At 41.9% G+C, this 21,926-nt stretch overlaps 1 protein-coding gene across 3 annotated transcripts; it reads right to left on the reverse strand.

The window, feature by feature from the left end:
- Nucleotides 1–226: 226 nt before the first annotated feature.
- On the reverse strand, nt 227–21,662 carry hdac9b (histone deacetylase 9b). Of its 3 annotated transcripts, none has more exons than XM_026185925.2 (11): nt 21,148–21,662; nt 14,195–14,436; nt 13,688–13,859; nt 12,375–12,498; nt 12,155–12,276; nt 7,737–7,868; nt 7,315–7,430; nt 5,739–5,861; nt 4,800–4,977; nt 4,473–4,687; nt 227–2,281 (listed from the first exon to the last, which is right to left on the reverse strand). In XM_026185925.2, the coding sequence occupies exons 1-11, from the start codon at nt 21,254–21,256 to the stop codon at nt 1,952–1,954; spliced, it is 1,863 nt and encodes a 620-aa protein (XP_026041710.1). In that variant the 5' UTR covers nt 21,257–21,662; the 3' UTR covers nt 227–1,951. The 3 variants fall into 3 exon arrangements, with proteins under 3 accessions (XP_026041710.1, XP_080164075.1, XP_080164076.1); XM_080307949.1 differs by having other exon boundaries at nt 12,375–12,505; nt 13,686–13,859; XM_080307950.1 differs by having other exon boundaries at nt 12,375–12,505; nt 13,686–13,859; nt 20,853–21,167.
- Between the last annotated feature and the right edge of the window lie 264 nt (nt 21,663–21,926).

Consider the following 21,926-nt stretch of genomic DNA (forward strand, 5'->3'; position numbering starts at 1 on the left):
TGAAAGTCCCTTAAGCTCCCTTTAAAAAGTAGATCTCCTTGCAATATAAGGCTGGGCAAGACGACCGTAGTGTGGGAAAAGCAAGCTTGGCTAATGATTTAGGAAACCTGTTTGTGATGTTAATTTCAAAATGATTAAAAACCTTAAGTGTTTGTGGATATGCTTTGGGGGCTTTTTTTATGATGTTTTCTACTTTCACTTTTCATCAGAAAAAATACAAAAAAAGTCAGAGGTAAATTAACTTTATTTTTTTTTAAAAAAAAGAAAGGTTTATCACGCAAGGCAACAAAGAGAAGAAATGCAAACTGCTATGAACAGACCACAGGACCCCCGCACCTCCCCACCTCCACACACTGGCAGCAAAGGAGTTCTCATTACAACCAAATCAAAGGAGCAAGAGAACAAGACTCACATTGTTCTGATTGTGTTTACTTACACTAAAAACATTAAAACTGGACAATCTGAATGTACAGTATAAGACAGACAGTTTTGATTTCACATGAATCCAAACACAGAACCTTACACTACCTCTTTTAGTTTTTTTTCATGGTTTTTTGTTTTTGTTTTGTTTTTTTAAAACATTTAGCCGACAGCATAAATGAAACAGGAAGGTTCACAGCTATGCAATACAACTGATTGATCACCTTAAGACAGACTATACATGTCGCAATGGGCACTTCGGGGGAAACGGGTTCACAAAAAATAACGGAGAAGCGAGGTCCCGTCCAGTTTTTTTGTTTTGTTTTTTTTTAATTAGATTTTTTTTTTTATTGAAGTAACATCAAACCTGCATGTTGAGGTAAGCATGCCACAGGGGAATACAGAGGAAGCGATTCCCTTTAAAAAGGACTCCCTTAACCATATCCCCACTCACTTTGTAATTCGCTTTGACAGTAAATCAATTCTTAAGCCTGGCCCCTTGGACTCCTCCAACCCTAGGTCCTCCTCTCTCAACATTCCTGCACACATGAATCACTCCAACTCCTGGCTTCTAGAAGGCATTTCCTGCCCGGCCCTCTCTCTCTCTCGTTCTCTCTGTCTGACTCCTCTGCTGAAAGCTGGGCAGGAACTGGGCCGAGCTTTGATTTGGACCCAGAGGAGAGACGGAGGGAGGAGAGCTCAGCTTAACACAGAACCCCGGCTCTGGTACTGCTAAGAGAGTAAGAGACATGGAGACTCGGGATGTGTCTGCACACCCAATAAGGGCTACAGTGCTTTATCCTTCAAATTGCAATGTGAGCAGTGGCAATATCACTCCCAGCACAAAAGCCAACCCAAGGGAGCGTCCTCCTTAGGATTTAAGTGTACATTCTTTCTAAGACAGATGTTTATTATTTCAGGTCTGAGACCATTTAACATGGAACATCATCACAGATTTTCGAGAACAATGCGGTATGTACTGTGAGGACTTACTGACTTACACAATGATGGAGTGGATAGCAGAGAATTCAAATATTTTATCCAAAAAACAACAAAAGAAAAACAACAAAAAAATACACAATGGGAACAAAAGGTGGCTCTTTAAAGCTGTACACCTGCTCAAACTTCCCTCTAGAAATCATTTTGATGCCGAATCCACAGGATATGTACACACAACGTTTTGCCGGCTGAGCAGACTCAAAAAGACCAAAGCAGCTCTTAAAAACAACGGTCTAAATTTTTTTTTTTTTTCATATTTACACAAGTGAAACGTACATATTTTACAGAGATCACTGCACAAAAAAATCACAAATGGAGAGTTTTAAGAGTGTAGGACGAGTGAGGCTGCAGCTGAGTGAAAAGGGGTCATATGTCATGACAAGGAGAGCTGGCCTACTGTGCAATAGCTGCTGTGTGCACGTGCGTGTGTGTGCGTATGTATGTGTGCATGTGTTGTCTGCAGATGTGCATCTTTTTAAAGACTTCTTTATTTGCGAATGTTGCAAGTGTGTGATCTCATCCTCTTCCCCTCTCAGATCATGGCTCTTATCACCAGTCTCCCTTTGACCTGGTGGAGATAGGTGCTCTGCTCTGACTCTAAGCTCTGATTGGTCAGAGCCTCATCCTCACTATCAGCTGGCTCCTCTTTGACCTTGATGACCCCGTAGTGAGTGTCTGGGAGCTCGCTGCTCGAGCCGCTGCTGCTACTGCTGAGCGTGTGCTTCCGGATAACACCTCCAGGGGGCAGCCTGTCCTCCTGCATGCCCTCTACTTCCTCTCTGTGCTGTTCCTCCTGCTCTTCCTCTGATTCCTGCAGGTGTGCGCTGGGCTGACGTAACTGCTCAATGGACTTGGACAACAGCTGCAAAACATATTGCCTTAATATTAACGGTGCTATCCCACAGTCAACGGTCGCCAAAAATCAATCTTCAATGAGAGAAAAGCAAAAATAACTCGAACTTGAGGTTTCTGGCTTTATAACCAGAATTGCAGCTTTTAAAAACAAAGGTATTGTCCTCATAAGTCTATTTATAGTCATAATAATAATAAGACATGCAAAAAAAAAAAAAAACCTCAGTCATTATTTGGTAATCAAATAAAGCAAACACTTCACAGTCCCTGTAATTACGTCATTCCCCATTTTAAAACTACAAAAACTAAAATAAAACACACAATGTCTTTCAAGTATTTCATGGTTCTACATCATGTATTGCAACAAAAATATGTTTTTCTTACACTGGATCAAAAAAGAAACACTTTAGAGCTGGAAAGGACCCTGACATGTACATTATTTGGAATAATAGAAAACTAACTTCTGTATTTCTTTTGACAAGCGCAATCAAACACCAATATCTGTTTAATGTAAGGCCAGCTATGAATGAAATGTTTCTGACTGATGCATTTAGGAGGGTTGCGGGTAGATTAGCCATTATTCCTGCCTTTTATGTGCATAAATAAATATTCTGTAGCAGTGACTGGACCATTAAAGGGGATTAGTGTCACTTAGTTGCATTATAATATAAAGCCTAACACGTAAAAAGGTCTTGCCAACTGCAAATCATGTTTTATTCTTTAAAAAATAGTTTATATTCTGCACAGTTCTGCTGCAGGGAGAAGAGAAAACATAAGACAACATTCTCCCTGCAGCATCCTCTCTACTGGCATCTGTGAGCACATCATATTACACTCTCAACCTGGATTATTTATTTAGCATAGCACTTCTTCTTCTTTTTCATACTCCCATTACAAATGTTCTTTCACCAATCACAGCTACAATTCTCCATACTTGTGTCTTGGGGCTTTGCTCAATGGCAGCTAACAGTGCCATAATATGATTATTTGACCACAGGGGGGCTCCAGAAACAGACAGGAAAGTGTTTCCCTCTAAATGGCTGGTAACAAATAACATTACAGCCTACAGAATCCGTATATAAATACCCTTTCAGCTACAGGAATTAGCCTCCTTAGCTTGGCACTAGTAATCAGAGTTCATGCCCCTTCCTAAGATCCCTAAGCGCTTCTAAATTTCCATTAGTGCCCCCTACTGTTGCTGGCACTAAAGGATGTTTCAAAGCAGCTGTAGACAAGCCTCTGCTAGGAAATTAATTAGGGCAATGTTTCAGAGATCCCTCTCAATAAACACTGAGGGCTCATCCCTGATTAGAGGCCATTTATAACCTCCACTTAAAGAGGCTTTATTTGCGATCTCATTGGCCTGAGTGATCAGAGCCAAACCTGTTCACGTTTTGCTACACAATATGTCCCTATTCTTCCAAACCTCCCAATAGAATCAGATTCACAGAATACTTAATAAGATGATAATATGATTTTAAAACAAATTTTTGGCTTTCAGGCACATGTTTTGTTACAAAAACTGTTAAAGTTGTGCGTCTGTACTGCACCACCAAAATCCAGCTTGTGGAGCTTTGTGCTTTTTATTATTTCAAGGTTTAAGCTGTTCTATGGTTCCCATGGCTCTAGCAGGGCTGAGTGTTGGGACACATCAGTATGAGAGCTCACACAATGCAGCCTTTCACAGTGTCTGCCACCTCGCACACGTCCCTCAGCAGCATAATTAGACTCAGTGTATCGGGAGGTCGCCTCGGCCAGCTCGCAGAAACACAAATATTGCCACAAAGGAACAAAATGCATTCTGGGCACTTTTTTTCTTCATTTGATCTAAGATGAATTGAATTTCACAGAGTTAGCATGTGAACAGCACTGATGCCTTAAGTTATGATAACAAAATTAGTGCAGGGGAAGGATTTCTTCCCCATTTGAAGTCAGGCAAAAGGTCCTGGCCTTGCAGAAATAACACAAGGACTTCAGGGAAGAACAGGCAACGGCCCAGGTCAGTAAAGTTGAGCGGCCACGGATGCTTTTACAAAAGGCTAAAAATAGAGGAGCATTTGTGTGCTCAAAATGATTAAATCAGACTCCCTGCAGTAAAACAAGACCCTGTGAGGCCCAAACAGGAATACAAAATGCTGTGAAAAGATATTTGAAAGTCAAAATCCTTCCGTGCGCATTAATATTGATGACTAGCACTGTACCTTATTTATATGGACCTGCTGCTGGTATTGTTTCTGTTTCTCCAGGAAGTGCTGGTGTTGCTGCTGGATGACAAGTTGAGCCAGTGTGTTCTGAGGCAGCGGTGCTGACTGGGTTCTGTTCAAGGGCCGGTGTTTTGGTAGTTTTGGCCGAGTGCTGGAGGGACGATCCTTCATGGCCAGGGGGGACTGAGAGTGTGATGACATGGAGCCTTGGCCTTGTCAAAAGAAAAACAAAATCTCTTATTAAGTTTCTCCCAAATTCATGACATATAAATGACGTAATAAAGTTGTACAATGTGTAAAATAATATACTTGGCACAATCTTACCAGAGGAGAGTATCTTCTGCTGCCTCATTTGCTCCTTCTGGAGGAGGTGTTGGAGGAGAGCCTGGTGGCTGGGGCTCACCTTAGACTCCAGGCCTGTCTGAAGGGGCACAGGGCCCAGCAGGTGCCCAGGCAGCCCGTGCTTGATTTCTGTTGATCTGTCTTTCAACCCCATAGCAGCCTGATAGAAGAGTAAAGATAAAAAGTTGTAAATCTTAGGGAAACAGAAGTGAATCTCTAAAACTGTGAGTTAGTGGCAGGGATAGCTCAGTAGGTAGAGTGGCCGCCGTCATGATGGAAAGGTTGGGGGTTCTAATCCACTGAACGGCTCCCCTGAGGTACCTCTGAGCAAGGTACCGTCCCTACACACTGCTCCCTGGTGCGCCTGCTTATTGGCTGCCCACTGCTTCACTGAGTGAATGGGTCAAATGCAGAGAGAGTAATTTCCCCACGGGGATCAATGAAGTATATGTTATTATTAAGACCATTTCTTTAACACGTCTACTTCAATAATAGCTTTTTTTTATGAATGAAAATTGCTCTTGTTGCATATATGAGTAAAGCTAAGGGTGAAATCGGACCATTGATGGTTAGAAGAAGCTGATGCACAGACCGCTGTGGAATGTGCCAGAGAACTAAAAGATGATATATCACGTGTTGTGCTATCAGGAGCTGCACTTGAGTGGACTTGGACTTTTTTAAAAGCTGTGATAAATGAGGTAACAGGGGAGGATAAGAGCACGCCTGACCCAGAACAATGTTTATCTAAGGTCGATAAAATCATTTGGGGCCGCAGGTCAGTGACCTGTGCACCCAGACAGTCACTGATGGCAGGTTTTACAACCTACAGAGCGAGTTGAAACGTTGACGCTGACTAAATGGCTACACTGGTGTATGCAGAAAGATTTCTTGTACGAGTAAGTGTGCAAAAGTGGTACTCACACTAATTGGCGAGGATGCAGTAGAAAGCCCCAAGGAGATGTTGGGTAAAGAGGGAGATGTGTATAAGCTCAGCATGGGGACAGAGCCCTCTGGTCGGAACAGTCTTGGCTGGGAAGGCCATCTCTACATCAAACATGTGGAATAAAGCAAAAGAGAGAAAGAGACAAAATTTAACAGGAGGTTGCAGATTTAGGAATCCAGCTGAGCACAGTTTCACAAGCCAACATGAGCACAGCCATGACCATAATGACCTATGATAAATAACAGCCCTCCTCACTGCAAACAAAGAGGTATGAGTTTTAATGTTTGGCGTTTAGGAAAATAATGGCACCACTGAAGATGGTATGCTATTATAAAGCAATGCAAACCTCTAAATCTACCGTTTTATCCTCAGCTCCTCAGTCCCTAGCCAGCCCTCTGCCTGTTCCTACTCCCCAGTCCCCACCCTCAAGCTACTCTCTCTGAGAACATCAGCAATGGGGCATACTTCCTGTACCCAGCTGAGCAGTGGACCAGCATGTGGTTTTGGAACAGCCATGTTTATCCTTCCAACCCCTACCAGTACTCAGTGACCTGTATGTGGATATCCGGCCCGTATTTGACCCAAGGGACCTGTTCCCTCTGAAAAAGGATACCTAATGTAACGGTGCACAAACACGCCTTGCTTTTGCAACAGGCATGAGGTCCATGAGCAGCCCCGCAGTCCACCGGTGTCTCGCATGAGAGCCCCGGCTAGGGCCGATACAATAGCAGTCCTGTGTGTTTATGTTGTTAGCATCTGGGTGTCTTTGGCTACCAGTGCCTGGGATATCAATTAAAATCCACAGTTTGACTGTCTCCCTAAGCCCCAACCTTCAGCCCGATGTCAGGGCGTCTCTCCCTTCTCTGTGTCACTGGAGGTCCCAGGGAGAGTAAACAGTGATGGTTAAGCAAAACACAGCTGCTCTGTTAAGATTGTTCAGAGATGTGTCATATCTGCCACACTTTATAATGGCCTGCTTTGTGAACTCAATCTGAGGGGAGCTCTGGTCAGTAACTCAGCCATGAATCTATTGGGAAACGCCTCAGAACAAATCAGTATAGGAATGCAGCCAGGCCGGTGACAGGAACACAACGACAAGCCAACAGCAGCCTTGCAGTCAAACTACAGATTTTCTTACTTTGCAAAGCATAAAACGAATTCTAAAGTACATCTGGAAAGAAAAAAAAATGTTTGATAGAAAAAAGATGTACACTTAGCTGCTTTTACGCTTAGCATTTTAAGACGGGCTAAATTTATTTTCCTACATAGTGCCATCTTTATAAAAGAAAACATGGGCAATCAGCATGTGGGTCGAGCTGTGCCCATTTAATGTCAGTGTAGGGAGCCATTTTCACTGAAGTGTAACAGACGGAGGGACAACTGGCTGTTTTTATAGCTGCAAGCAGAAGGGCAGAGAGCCGTTTAGTGCCCTGACTTTAAATGATTATTTTTTGCTATTCAAATGATATGCCTGCAGAAACGCTTAAGAATTTAGACCCTGCTGCTTTATTTTTTTGGCACAACAGTTGCAGTGCATATGATTTATAAACATACCTCCGTTTTTGTGGTAGTAGGCAGAGAGGAGGGTCCATTTTCAGCCCCCAAGGCACTTGAAGCCCCTATGGGAGAGCTGGGGCCAGAGCCAGGGGCACTGTTAGTGGGCGTAGAATCTACAAAACATCAAGGAGTTAGACGCAGTATGCGTGCTCACACTCTGCACACAACACACATGCACTGAGGCTTAGCAAAACAGCTGTAAGCCTCACGACAGCTTAATGCGTATGGTCACAGCTGCCTGATTACAATGGTATTTTTTTACATCAAAGTGCAATAGCCATCATGTAATTATAATACTACAACATATGCTTGTGTTGCTTTTAGATAATATTTTAAGAAGTGATAATAAGCTATTGAAGATTGTCTGCACACGTAACAGAAAAAAAGGAATTCAACACGTAGTCGGTTATGTTACACACCCATTAGCTCCAAAGCCCTCTTTTTGTAAGGAGTCATGATGTTTCCATCTCTCCTCTTTAGCATGGGGCTGCTTCTCCTCTCCGCCACCTTCTGCTTCAGTCTGGATCGTACCTTTAGGTTGGGCTCGGAGGCTAAAAATAAAAGACATTTTTCAGTAAGTCTGGATCGTATGGAGATAAGTTATGCTATCATGTGAGTGTATTCAAACAGGATGTGTTTATACAGCCTCAGTAAGGGAATGTATCAATGAAAGAATAAATAACAAGACTAACATAAAACAAAAAATAAATATGTCCAAAAAAAAGCATTGTTGTCATGCCCTGACATGTTACAACTTCAGTTTCGTAGAATTTCCAAGCAGGTTTCAGATAAATTAAATGAGTCAGGATTGGGCCCATTTCCACCTCATCTGGACTAAATTAGGTTGAGCAACACACAGGCTCTAAGTGAAATAGTCCGCTACCTGCCGCCCTGGTGACCACAGTCTGATACAGTAGCAACAGTTAAACTAACACAAAAACATGGCAGATGTTTGAGGCTCTCCCCACACTCTCCTCTTCCTAATGCGAACCAGAGATACCCAAATACACAATCAGAGCACATTACCAAAAAGCCTCACTCACACACAGCCTGGCCTCAAGTGATCCAGACTTATTATTAATGCACTTCCCCCTCGGCGCTGACCACCAGTATCCTTCATGACAGACAATGCTTTCAGACTTTCCCATTTTTCTTTATTATGGATTAAATATGTTGATCAAATGTTGACGTTTTGGCTCATTTTATTTTATTTGAACACTTTTTAAGTGGGTCAAATTTACTCAGCAGGAATGGTCTGGTCCAAGACTGCTATTCTAATAATGCTTCAATATAATCACCAAACTTTTGTAAGATACCCGAGATGACTTTTTCTACAAATTTTTGACAAAAATTGGCAACTGAGAATAAATTTTTGCCATGCAAATCAATGCCTATAGATAAACAGACTGGAGGTAAATGTTAAGAATGGGAAGCAAAAAACAAATAGACCCTTTAAATAAGTACTGATGACATGATCATTAAGGTTGTTGGAAGAACTATATCTTTGACGCATTTGACGAAGAAAGAGATAAACAAGGACCAGAGGATGAATCATAGAAAAGAATTCATTTTGAATCATGTAACCATCGCTTATATGGATGCAACACTTTTACGACCACTGAACCGTGACTCTGTTAGTTATGTCTTGCAAAGACTTCCCGTCAACCTTTTAGGAATGAAAAACTGCAGCTACCTTCACACATAAATAAATAAGCAGAATGGATAAGCTGATTTTTTGACTGAAAGCCAGAGCACAAAGCTGTGCTAAAGTTATGTAAACCCTCTGTTACACAATAGCCAACCTGTTTCAATTATTTAGCGGATCAATAATTAAACAGGCCTTCCGACATGTACAATATACAGATATACTTTACATAGGGAACACTGCGGGGAGGAGGAGAGGGAGAAGCGATGGGGGCAAAGCTAGGAGAGTGGGCCAAATGCTGCTATTTCTGGCTTTTGTCAAAAGCAGCAAAACCCTCTTCCCTAATACGTGGCACAGACCTCTAATCCTGTGGGTGTGAGGTAGAATGAAAGAGAGCGAGGGAGGAAGAAAGGAGGCAGGAGAGATAAATGGAGAGAAAACGCTGTTGGGAGTCTTATGAATTTGCTTCACGCCCTGCTGCCTTGATTGCTTTCTATTTTTACACGCTGCTGCCACCAAGCTACGCATCCCAATTGGTCGCCACGGGAACGCCAGACAGCAGCTTGTGAACAAACACTTTCTCACTGGTCTCTATGGAAAAAAAAAGCCCGGATACGCAGTGCAACAGGAGGTAATGATGGCGGCGGAAAAGCATAAACTCTGAGCACCTGGGTCACTTCTGTTCCGACGTCTCAGTTAATGACAACATTACTGTGCGGTCGTAAATCAATCTCCTTACGTTATCGCCACTTAATCAGAACTTTAGCTCTGCTGTCACTGTGAGCACTTGTACCCATTAGAGATTGGACCTGGATAGATGGCTGAGTGGAAAGCTAAGGTGTGTGTTCTCTACATAAGGAGGCCAGCTATGCATTGTTTTGGGCATCCTTGTTTTAATTAATGCTGAACAGAAAAAAAAATAATAGTGCTCATTATTTCAGAAACATTTTTTTTAGCCAAAGGTGCATTCCTTTTCACCTTAGACGTTCAATCTTTTAGGATCAGCACCTTAATTTCTTTTAATAAATCTTTCAGATACAAAAATCCGATTATATTCTTAGCACACAGGCTCCACACAAACCTCACTTTGTTTTACTTTGGGCTTTTTACAGTTTTACCTTTGCAGGATTATTTTTGAAAATCTTTCCTGCACCTGCTGAATGCACACATTTAGTAACTGGGTCAAGACTAGGGAGGGTGTTGCACTTCTTACTGCTAAGCTGCAACTATTCTTGCCACAGACTATCGCGTGGCCTCGGCCTGTTGCAGTACCAGGAATTGAAGCAAAGAGGATATATACCGAGTAAACAAGTTAATCATGTAAAATTCTTTAAACTACTTGAGTGAGTAAAATAGCGACAATGACACTAACACTATTGTTTACTTTTAGGCAAGATTTACCAACTATTATCAGGGCACCTAATAGCAGAGGTCATAATTAGAGACTAATAATCTAACAGGTTTGCACTCGTTCACTGTTACTCATTTACTAAATTTCAGTTAGTTTCAAGGTTTTCCTAAAAAACACAACATTTGTTTAGGGTAAGCACTTGGTTCCCTTTTTTAAGGGTGAGGAATTAAATGCAAAAAGCTTACTTGAATATGAGAAAAGACAGCTACTGATCACCAAGTTATGAGCTTGTGAAATAAACGCTGCACATGCATCGCAAACCTCATCGTTAACCTCAGAGTCAAAGAGTAAAAGAGGATGCTGAGCCGCCCGGCCGACTGAAGCAGCGGGGAGTCTAACGCGGCGCACTCGAGTCTTCTCCACTTTGTTTTGAGAGAGCTATCTTTGCTTAAACAAACAGTCCTGTCGAGGTTCATCCTGCCAGTGCCAGTTCTAAGACGGCAACACCTGCCAATCAGCTATCAGTGACAGCCGGTGGTTCGGGGAACAACACTACCTTTGTGCATCCCCCTCGCGTGCCAAGCTCTCAGAGGGCTTTAATGAAGACAGGCAGGAAGTGGGGGAGGAAGGCCTGAGCAGGAAATGACCACATATAGATCCAGGAATCCAAAGGGTTAGAGGGTTAGAAGTAGATTTATCAGTGCAAGCGACTGAGCCATAAATGGATGCACGAATGTGTCTGAGAAGCGGGGAGAACGAACTGTTATCCTTCCCCCTTTTATTTGTTTAAATGGGCCTTTCTGTACTTGCACTGAAATGCAAACAATGCCATAAACAGTCTCTCTGTTGTGTTAGATAAATGATTTTCCACTTGTTGCACCCCTTACATCGTGTCTTTGTCTAAAGGTACGTCTCAAAAGTATAAATAGATATTTAGAGGAGATATTCCTCCTCCACTTCACAAAACGGTAACGCACATCAGAGATCAAGATGCAATCTAAATAAAATTTCACACAGCTTTCATTTACCTTTCTAATATTTGCTCTTGACATGAACTGGCTTTATTTTATAAGGTATAATTCTTCTTCCTGATCTCCAAATTGTGTACACGCACAACACGACAGGCCTGTAGTTAAATAACTCAACAAGTAGAACTGTTTTCCAGTGTAATTAAAAGAGACACAGAAGGGAAAAGAAGACAATATAATTTGATAACCTCATTGCCAAATTATGAAGCTTTTAACCTGGCAAGCTTTTATGCTTTTGCAAACCAAGAGCTGCAGGAACTCCTCAAACTTTAAACCAACAAACCTGAGCTGCTTTTTAGTGACAACCTGTGTTTTTTTAAAATAGTTTTTAAAGCCCGTAAGTCAGGAGAAATTATTCTGCCATAATTCTTTCATTTACCGCTAATCAGCTTCAGAGAGGCCTTTGAACTGGGTTTATTATTATAACATAGGGAAAAATGTGGGCCTTGTTAAGCTAATATTGGCAAGCTAATATTAGCACAAAAAAACAGCAGATCTATGCTTGTGAAAGAAAAACATGTGAAAATTGCAGTGCCCGTGTCTGTCTATCATGTTTTAAAATGATCCAAAAAAAGAATCAAGAAGACAAAAAAAGAAAAAAAACAAGTTAACTTTCGCATGTTTTGCGTTGAGCCCTGGAGGAAACACGGGGGTGGGCGCAATGAGCCTAATCTTTAGAAAGTAATAAAATGACTAGCAGAAGAAAGCACACTGAAATAGTTAAATTAGATGGCTGTATATTTATGTATGTACAGTATTCATATGTATTTGCATTTTTATTTCAGTGGTGTCTGCATTTGCAAATTAGCAAACCTGTCTTCCTCAAGGGGAAGTCGTCCTTGCTCTCTACGGGCGACGGCAGAGTATACTGGCAAGTGGGCGATGTGCCGCCCAGAGGTGGAGAGCTTTGGTCCAGTGATGTGTGGTGAGAGGACCTGTTAATACAAGAATAAATCAAATAGCTGTAATATATGTTTCTGTGTGACCCAAACATGGCATTTTATCGGGCTCTAAATCAGTGGAAAGCACTTACGTATACCAGAGTTTTGGGTGCTGAATGAAAGAATGATTAGCTCCATTGCTAGCAGAGTCTTTAGCTGATTTGCTCAACAGAAACTCTTGGAGTTTCTGCTTCACTTCCGTACTAGCCACTGCACCTGTGAGACCAACACACGGAACGGAGGGGATTGGGGTTAACCTAGGGCTATGATTAACAACATATAATTCCATGCTTGTTGCTTTCAGATATCTATTTCTATATCACATTCACATAAAACTGAGATTCAGATCTGCCCTCTTCTCTATAATCCTTTTAGAATATATTTACTAGACTCTCCAACAAAATTATGTAGGAAGATCTCCCCCTAGTGGTCTAAGAGCACTATATTAGTCCTGCTAGAGTGATCCTGCACAGAGATGTTCTTTCAAATCAGGTGGTTACAGTTGCAGGGTACAGTTTCAACTTTGCCCTGACAAAGTCATAAATCTCATCTATTATTAGGTATAAGGTAAAAACAGAAATGAAATACTATATCCGGCTCGATTTTCATTGTGCTGTTCAAAGACATTTTCCCCTAAACACTAAGCTTAAATGTCACCTGCCAACTTTATGTCATTCGCTGGTTAAGTATCGCTGCCATCATTGCTTTATTGTTTTATTGTTTCGTTTTATCTGATGTTTAAAGCACATTTGAGCTGCGTGGTTTACCTTGTTGCCAGACGTCATCCAACAGTTTGAGCAAATACTGAGAAAAGCAATAGCCAGAGGGCAATTTCTCCTCTAGTCACGCTCACCTGTGCAGTCTGAAAATTATACTTTCCATGATTTTGTATTTATTTATCTTTTGTATCGCATCTAATATGACTGAGAACTGATTATCACCAACCTAAGCGCAGAAATATCCAAAGCATCTGCCTGACTAAGATTAAGAGGTAAAATGTGTTTATATTAACTTATCTTTATTGTTTTGTATAGTACATCTATTAGTTATAACAGCAGATATTGGAAAAGATTTTGTGAAAGTGTTTATTACAATAAATATTTAGGTTCATGATGCCTACAAAGGTGATGCTTTCCACATTTATAAAAGTTTTATAATAGTGGTGACAGAAGAGGTTCTTGGTCCAAAGGGAATATTTTAACGAGTGTAACATCAAGCTTTACTGTAGTGAAGCTTTCCTATCCAGCTGTTGTATGCATATTGTGCTTCAGCCGTTCAGCTAATGTGATGTGTTAAAAAAAGGATTGATGGGTTAAAACATGTGGCCCCATGCTTGCTTTCATCTGTGTCCTTTAAAAAATATATTAAAAAACTATTGGTAGCGGTGACGGTGTCGAGCTCTTACTCTCTCTGGAGCGTTCCTTGCCCCTGAGGCTCAGGCTGGAAATGTGGTGTTCTCGTCGATGCTTCTCCTGCTCCTTCTCCTGCTGGCTCTGCTGCTGCTGCTGCTGCTCCAAACGGCGCTCCTTCTCTGCAAGTTCCTGCTGTTGTTTCATGGCCTGGAGCTCCTGCTGAAGCTGGGAAGCATGTAGGCATCACATCAGCATGAACACAGCACTTTTTTTAAATAAATCACAGTGGCTTTGGCTAAATTTTGCACTTTCTATTTTGCAGTGATGGCTAACTTTGTGTTTGACGGTAAAAAACTAAAGTCATGCTGAGCTAATGTATTGCTCAACACTTTGCCCTGCTGCGCTGAGTTGTTTTCCCTTTTTTGCACTTTTTTTGATGTTTTCCTTAGTTATACAGTTTTCTAGTGATCTGCTATATGTCATGCTGTTTTGTGTTGTTTTGTGTTGTGTTGTGTTGTGCTGTGCTGTGCTGTGCTGTGTCTCCGTACAACTGTTCTAACCTTGAGGTGCTCCTGGAGCTGAGCCTGGTGCTGACGGGTCAACTTTTCATGCTGCTTCTGGAACTCGCTGATTAGCAGCTGCTTCTGGATTTGCTGCTGTTTCTGAATGAGGAGCAGCTCCTGCTGCAGCTGCCTCTCCCACAGTCCTGGGTCCGAGCCTGGCCCCAGCATCCTCAGATCTGTGCGGAGGTCCAAAGGAGACAAGGGCTCCACAGCCAATGGCACGTCTGGTTTAATATCCACTGTGGCACAGAAACGGCAGAGCAAAAAGAGATTTGTCAGTCCTAATTGTACCCTCAACAACTCAAGTCGGAATCAGAGGAGGCTTTGTGCAATCTATAAGGAATCTTAAAAGTTACAGATGACAGAAGCAAAGTGAAGACTAAAGAGGAGAGAAAGACAAGGTTCGGAAAGGAAAAGCAAATTCTATCCCATGATCCTCAGAAACCTGCAATTATAATAGTTTCTATAAACAAACACGGGATCACATCCGTCAGCGCAGAGTCTACTGGGAGTAGCTGCATATGGACATTTGGAACAAAATATTTAAGTAGTTATGTAGAGTATTTATATAAGCCCTGTCTTCCCAGTTGATAAATAAATAAAGGGATTCTGTCAGGCAGATATCCCTTTTTAACATAAATAATTTAAGGTGAAGTAGATTGGGAATCTGTAAGTTTGCAGATCCATGCTTCTGTGATCTCTCTTTTTCTGTTCTCGAGTGCAGATGCTGCAATGTGCGCATTGGTAAGAGCTGCCTCTATTATAAGTAATTGCCAGATACAAAGTGAGAGGGCATCCCTTTGGTCTCCAAGCTCTATATATAGCCTGTTCCACAGAGAAAATCGATTGCTGGTTAAGAACATAGGAGACAGGGCTACTTCATCTCTCTTCTCCATAGAGGATGTTTAGTGATTGTACAATATTTTCCTTATTGCTTTGCCTTTGCTTTAATCCACACTACTCTATCCAGTTTAAGTAACATTTTTTTTCTGAAGAATCACATCTCTGAACCAGCTTTAGGTATTATAAAAGGTATTCGTGTGTACATTTGGCCAGTGAATAAAATAAAAATGTACAATCGCTAGAAAAGTAGACATGTTAGTCATGCTGATCATGGTGTGACATTCAAGGGAAGATACGCATTGTCCAGACTGTATAATGCCGCTTCCATTTTTAAACCAGAGAAATATTCAAAGCTACTTAAAATTCCAGTGGAGCTGGAGGGGAGAGTTATTGAGTGCATTCATTGCCTTAATCTTCTCGAGGGTCACATCTGAGAGAACAAATACCACACCACCTGTTCTTTGAAAGCTGAGCGAAAACTGACACTTCATATAATAATAATCTTTCGTTGGGTTCTGTTACGCAATAATACTTTTTACACTAAAATGCCACAAAAAAAAGGTTTAAACCTGCTAAAAAAAAGAGCCAGTAGCCAACAGTTAGGAAGCAGAAACCCCCACCCTCCACCCCCACCCCGTTCACTGATGCTGTGAAGCTCACTGGCGTCCATTTGTTTTGCCGTGTAGCCTGTTTTTCATTGCCACCATTCCATGTGTATGCGGCGGTGATGATTATAAATAGAAACATAAAAGCAAGTGGCGCAATCCTGGTCTGTGACAAACCCCACACCCTAGTATCCACCACCGTAACTTGCCGCTGCCATGGCAACGCTGGCGACGTAATTATGTCTCCCCATTCTGCAGTGATCGAGTCTCACTGCATGTCATCTTCTGCCTACATTGGCAATGTGACATGTTGACTATTATATCAGCTTTTTGCCTCTTATATAAGAAAGGAGTCCCCACTAGAGAGAGAGAGAGCGAGAGACAGAGAGAAAGCATTACAAAACCCACCAACACAAACACTCTCACACACACAAATACACACACGCATATTTGGGAGAGAATCGTTGGTTAGGTGATAAGTTGTCTTAAAACATTTTCAAAAAAGTGAAGGCAGCTTGAGGGGACTCCCGTGCTGTATATTTCCTCTCTGTGTTCTAAAAACAGCTCCAATCAAAAGACAGAAGAGGGCAACAGCTCGGCAGGCGCGGAGAACAGGCACCTGTAGAACAAACCCTTCCCGTCTGACAGGGAATATTAATCATGGCTTGCAAGCACTTTACAAAGGACTCTTTTGTAGCGGACGTTGTTCCAGGAGCAGCCGTGACCCTGTGAACCGTCGAAGGGTTCGGAGAGTCAGACAACATTAGTGCTACTTTTTCATAATGGACCTAAATATAGCAACAAAAAACACCTGCTGCCTGAGAGAATTCACTACTGTGATACCTAATTAATCTCATATTTCATTCCGTACTCTTACTGCGACTGGCATTAAGGACCTCCACTTTGATCTGCACGTCAAGCTGAGCCTCCATCACAAAATCTCATACAGTGGTTTAACATGATGGGAAGGGGGAGGGAGGGAGGAAGGAAGGAGAGAGGAGGAGGACCATGAAAGCTTAAGCCACCTTTGATAACCAGGACTGTATGCGATGGCCCTTGAGGAAACCTTAACAGCCTCATGTGCCTGTTCTATTCTTGTCTGGTTTCTGTTGGCAAGAATAAAGCTGAATGGAAAGACAATGTTAAAGGAAAAAAGTAAAGCCCTAAAGCAAGGGTGGCACTGTTCCAACCACACTGAAGCATCTACCTTTTTAAAGTACAATTTGCAACTAACAATTCTCATCATCAATATTATCGTCCGTGAACAGTCCTGGATATCGTCTCCGCTATTGTAAATTTACAGTTATATAGATGCATTTAAATAAAATGCACCTCGAAACTACCCAAACCGAAATGTGCTGTTTCTGTATCAAAAAAATACGGAACCACCAGTAACTAGGTCTAAATATAAGTGCTTTTCTGAGCAGGGTCTTAATATAGACAATGTGCGAGAGGCTGTCACAGTTGTGAGGCCGCCTGCTCAATTTAACATGGGCAAAAATAAAAGAGCAGTGTCACATTTATGTAACTTTCAGGTCCTTTTTCTAAATGATCACTCACAAGGAAGAGCCTTCCACTTCTGGTTCAGTGGTCTGACTGGAGATCATGGATAATTTTGATGAGTCTTGATTGGTACAAAGCGCACAGAAGTGTCTCTAGGCGGTGGTAAACATGAGATTTATGAATGACAGGTCCCAAATTTGTTTTTAGCACAAGGGAGCAACAAGCACCCTGCCCCGTGCCCAAATTCCTCCCTGTGGAGGGCCTGCCAAGGGGGGATTGGGTGACTCATGGCCTGTGACCACACTCCCAGTGCAGCGTCGCACCGCCAGTGTCCCCAAAGTGTTTATTTCTATAACCGATCTGCCTCTCATTAGCCTTGGTGGCGGTTAGGGTGACAATCACGGCCTTAATTTGAGATGTTGGATGGTTATCTTTTTTTGCCTCAGGCCACATTAGCAGACTTCCCATCGTAGAGAGACACATCACCAGTGACACTACTATTACACATGAGGATACCAAAAGACATATGAAGATGCACACTGCAAAATGTTAACACAATAAATCAATAACGCAGGCTTTGTTTGACTTCCAGGCTAAAATAATGCTTTAGCATTTTTTGAGAGCTTCTAAACTGACTATTAAAATGAGGATGGAGTTATTAATATGGTAAACGGTGTCTTCTGACTATAAATACTGCAGGTATTCTTAACCAGCTGTTTGCACCTGGGGGTATATTCTGGTGCCACTGTGTGAGACTGAAGAAAAAAGGCACATAAAGCTTCTGTTCACTCACTTCTGTTCAAAAATGTCTGTTGGTAAACCAGTTAACAAGTATTAACATAAATGCTTATTTAGGGCTTATCTGGGGCTTAGTCTAGTTTCAGAGATGTGTTTAAATAACAATAGCACTCGTGCAACATGTACTATGGAGTCTATTCAGAACACATTCAGTTATTTCATTACAATTCTGTAATAAAAGTTAAGATCAATAAATTAGCGTAAAAAAATTTCAGCAAACAAAAAGGATGAAATTCATATAAACGCAGCATTAGAGGTTGTTGCTGTTATGTAACTCGACTTCCACCAGTTTTCCCAATAACTGCTTTTTTTGTTTGATGAAATTAAAACCCGTACAAGGCCAAAAACATCACTACAAGTGCAGCTGTAGTTGTGTTTTTCCACTGAACCACAGGAGTGTGCACAACAAGAAGGATACCATCTTCACTTTGCTGATACTGCTCCTAGACCGTTATGTATAATTTGCATTTTATTAGTTATTTGCCCATTTGAGCATCAAAATAACGAAACACTATGAACTGCACTTTCACCGCGCATGTTGTGAACGTTTCGTGTGAAACAGAGAGGGTTGCTGATCTAAATTCCCTGTCTGACAGTATAAATAGAACCAGATACAGAAGATGTTTGAGGGCAAAAATAAGCTGATGCTTGGGACTGCAATGTGGTGCTGGATCTCTCATTAAGTGCCTTGTTATTTTGAGCAGCTGGCATGTCTAAACCAGGAAACAGGTCTTTATTTTTAAGACTCAGGCTCGTCCTTGCAGCTGAGCCAGAGCTGCGGTCTGCAGGCTATCTACTAACAAAGAGAACTGAGCTGAGCCACCACAGGCCTCTCACTGAGAGGAGCCAGGAGTCCAGTTGTCTCCCGTCCTACCGTCATAGCTAATCGTCTTATAAAACAACATATATATGAAACTGTTATCCAGGCACAATGTAGAAAGCCCAGCAAAGGACAAGTAACAACTGGGAAGTCCTTCTGTAACACGGCCAGCTGATCCTAGAGTCACTTAAATTCCAAATAAATCAATCAGCAAGAGTCAATTACCTTAGCTCGCTGCACAACCGCAAACCCTCTAACCATCCATTAGCATAAACAACATGAATATCGAGATAAACGGTGAGAAATATGCATCTTGTATTTCTAATTTTTGATGATCAAACTGTTATAACACTTCTACAACATTTCAGAAGCAGAATCAGCTCATTCTCATAATGAGTCATTTTCATGCAGTGAAACAAAATAAAATTCTTTGTATTATTTTGAACCATCTCTTTTTCAGTAAGCACTTCAAACACAGATGAATAGATCAAGGATATGGACAAGGGGACTTGAAATGTAGGCCACTGTTATTGTCTGAAAGGTCCCCATTAATATTTTACATGCAGGGAAAACTAATTACTTTTTTTCCCTGTTTGTCAAGAGCCCATCTGAAGACTGTTTTAATCACAACTTTGATGGTGCTGTCACTGAGCAAAACAAAAATGCAACGGAGCCCTCCTTCTTTGCCGATCCGCTTGAAACGGCAGACAAGTACAGTATCATATAAAAGGTCAAGCAGTTTTCTTTAGAAAACAGTTCACAACAAACCTATTCAGTCAGTGCAAGGACCGCGTCATCAACAAGAATCCGCACAGATAGAGTGTCATGAAAATATAACAGCCAATGATTGAGCTCTCCCCGTGTCTAAAGGCACTGTACCTGCTATGTCTACAACTCTTTCACAACACGCAGTAAACTCACGGAAAGACACCTCTGAGCAGCTTCCTTAGACAAATAATGTTACTCACTGTGGACTGATTTGCTGTAAAGTGGAAAGAAAAAATTAAACAGACAAATGACAGAATCCTCTATAAATATCTGTTCCAAACCATAGTTATATCAGGACCTTGCTGAGATGGAATGATAACGCACAGACGCCTAATCTTAGCAGGCTAATGCCATAAGCTGAAAATAACTCACCTAAGAATAGCTGACCCACAGAATAAGCAAGGAGCCCGATTTCAGGCGCTCTGTATAGCTGTTGTTTGGCTCGTAAGCCGCTAAAGTCAAAGGAAGAAAGCTCTGCTCCTGTAGCCTGATAGTCAAATAACCTGCTCTATTGACAGACGTGGAATGTGTCATCTCTGTGTCATCCCCGGGACTTATTTTTAAATCTTTTCACGTTTACCCCACTGCCTCTTCGTGTTTTCAGTTTGCTTGCCTGAATCTTTTTGGTATTTTTAAAATGTACATTTCACTCTGGGTTTTTGGTGGTGTTTTTTTTTTTTTCTGTTGGATATGCTTAAAAAAATCTTACTGTACATGAAACTAAAATTATTCAACATCCTGTTCCTCACATTGTGGGCTTATTTCAGAAGTAGTAACAACTTAGTGGTCATAGCACATTAAATTAAGCAATGGTATGACTTTGCCATTACTCATGCTTCCCAGCGATCCAAACAAGAATGGAGTTTTTTTAACTCTAAACTAATTTCTCCAAACATGTTTTGAATTTTATCAATAGCCGCTTTGAGGGAAAAAAAAACAAAAACCCAATGCAAATACGGTGTGACTCATCTTTCGACAATACAGAGAATAGAGCTTACTCATACTGATGTCATGTACTCAATTCAATTCTCAGGTCAGAAATAGAAACGGTCGAGAGAGAAACCTTTCACATGTCCCCTCAGTATTTCTATCACAGTTCTTCCTGTTCCCTGAAAAGTGCATGCTGACATGGAAGCTTGAAAAACACAGCATCCCTGTCATGTTCACACTGACTCGTTTCAGACAAGCAGAGCATGGGAACAGCGTTAACACACATTCTCTCATTTTAGCAGAGCACTTTTTAACTCAAAGCGTCCTCTGCGTCTAAATAGAGAAGCACAATATTTAAAGCGGCGCATGTTATCGCAAGCTTAAATACCTCGATTCAGGAAGAAGTGCCTGGTCGTACCACGCTGCTGTGCTGAGAAGCTTTGAGTTCTCTTTTCGCACAGAAAGAGAGAGATCGGGCGAGCGCAAAGAGTTGAGAGTACGGGAGAGTGAGAGAGAAGGACAGAGCGAATGTGTGCACGAGAGGCACAGTGGATGTAAGACAGCAGGGAAGTAGGAAGAGATTTAAAGACAGAGGGGAGACAGAGATTGGGATGCAAAGAAGGTGGAAAAAAAAGGATAAGGCATTCCTCAAGGGGAGTGGAAACACCAGGCTGTGTGATCACCTGAGTTGTTCACGTTGTGCATCTTGCTCGGGTTGGGGAACTGCTGGTGTCCAACGCGCCCTTCTGTTATGGAGAAACTTGACTCGCCCTCGTAAATCGTCTGCAGCATACTCCACTCAGCACTCAAGTCTCATTGCAAGCCTTGTGTTTCCTGACACCAAGAGCCAACCCTCAGCCACTCCAGGGGAGAGACCACGACAACAGGCAACTCTCTCCCTTCCTCTGTCTCCTCCTCTGAGAAACTACTCTCACTGAAGCGCAATAACACAAGCAGCATACACTCTCTCTGCAGGGCTGGTACTCTCCCGGGTGCCCTGCTTTAGTCTGTTCCAAACACTAACACAGTGTTTGGAGAAGAATCCAGCTTCTTTTCCTATTTGCCTCTCTCTCTCTCTCTCTCTCTCTCTCACTCTCTGTGATTTTTTTCTTCCTCTCTCTTCAGCAAAGTGTCTGATCAGAGACTGAGAAAAAATGTAAAGCTGAGTTGCTAGGAAAGCCGTGTAGTGTGTACTGAGCACCGCGCAGAGGCAGTAATGCAAGCTGGGGAGGGAGCAAGCTTCATTTGCATGTGAATCAACAACTGCGTGGCCCACAGGTGACAGAAATAGAACAATGGCCAGCCCTGGCTAAAAATAGGTCAGGCGAGGCGCAGGGATTGGAGCAGCATTGATGCGTTTAAAAATACCACACCAAACACAGCTGTCTTCTTCAGCTCCTGCCAGAAGGCATGTCTCCTGACTCCCTCTCTGCAGATGGAGGCTTGAATCCTCTATTCTCTC

Source organism: Astatotilapia calliptera, chromosome 11 (genome assembly GCF_964374335.1).
Source record: "Astatotilapia calliptera chromosome 11, fAstCal68.1, whole genome shotgun sequence".
Taxonomy (NCBI): domain Eukaryota; kingdom Metazoa; phylum Chordata; class Actinopteri; order Cichliformes; family Cichlidae; genus Astatotilapia; species Astatotilapia calliptera.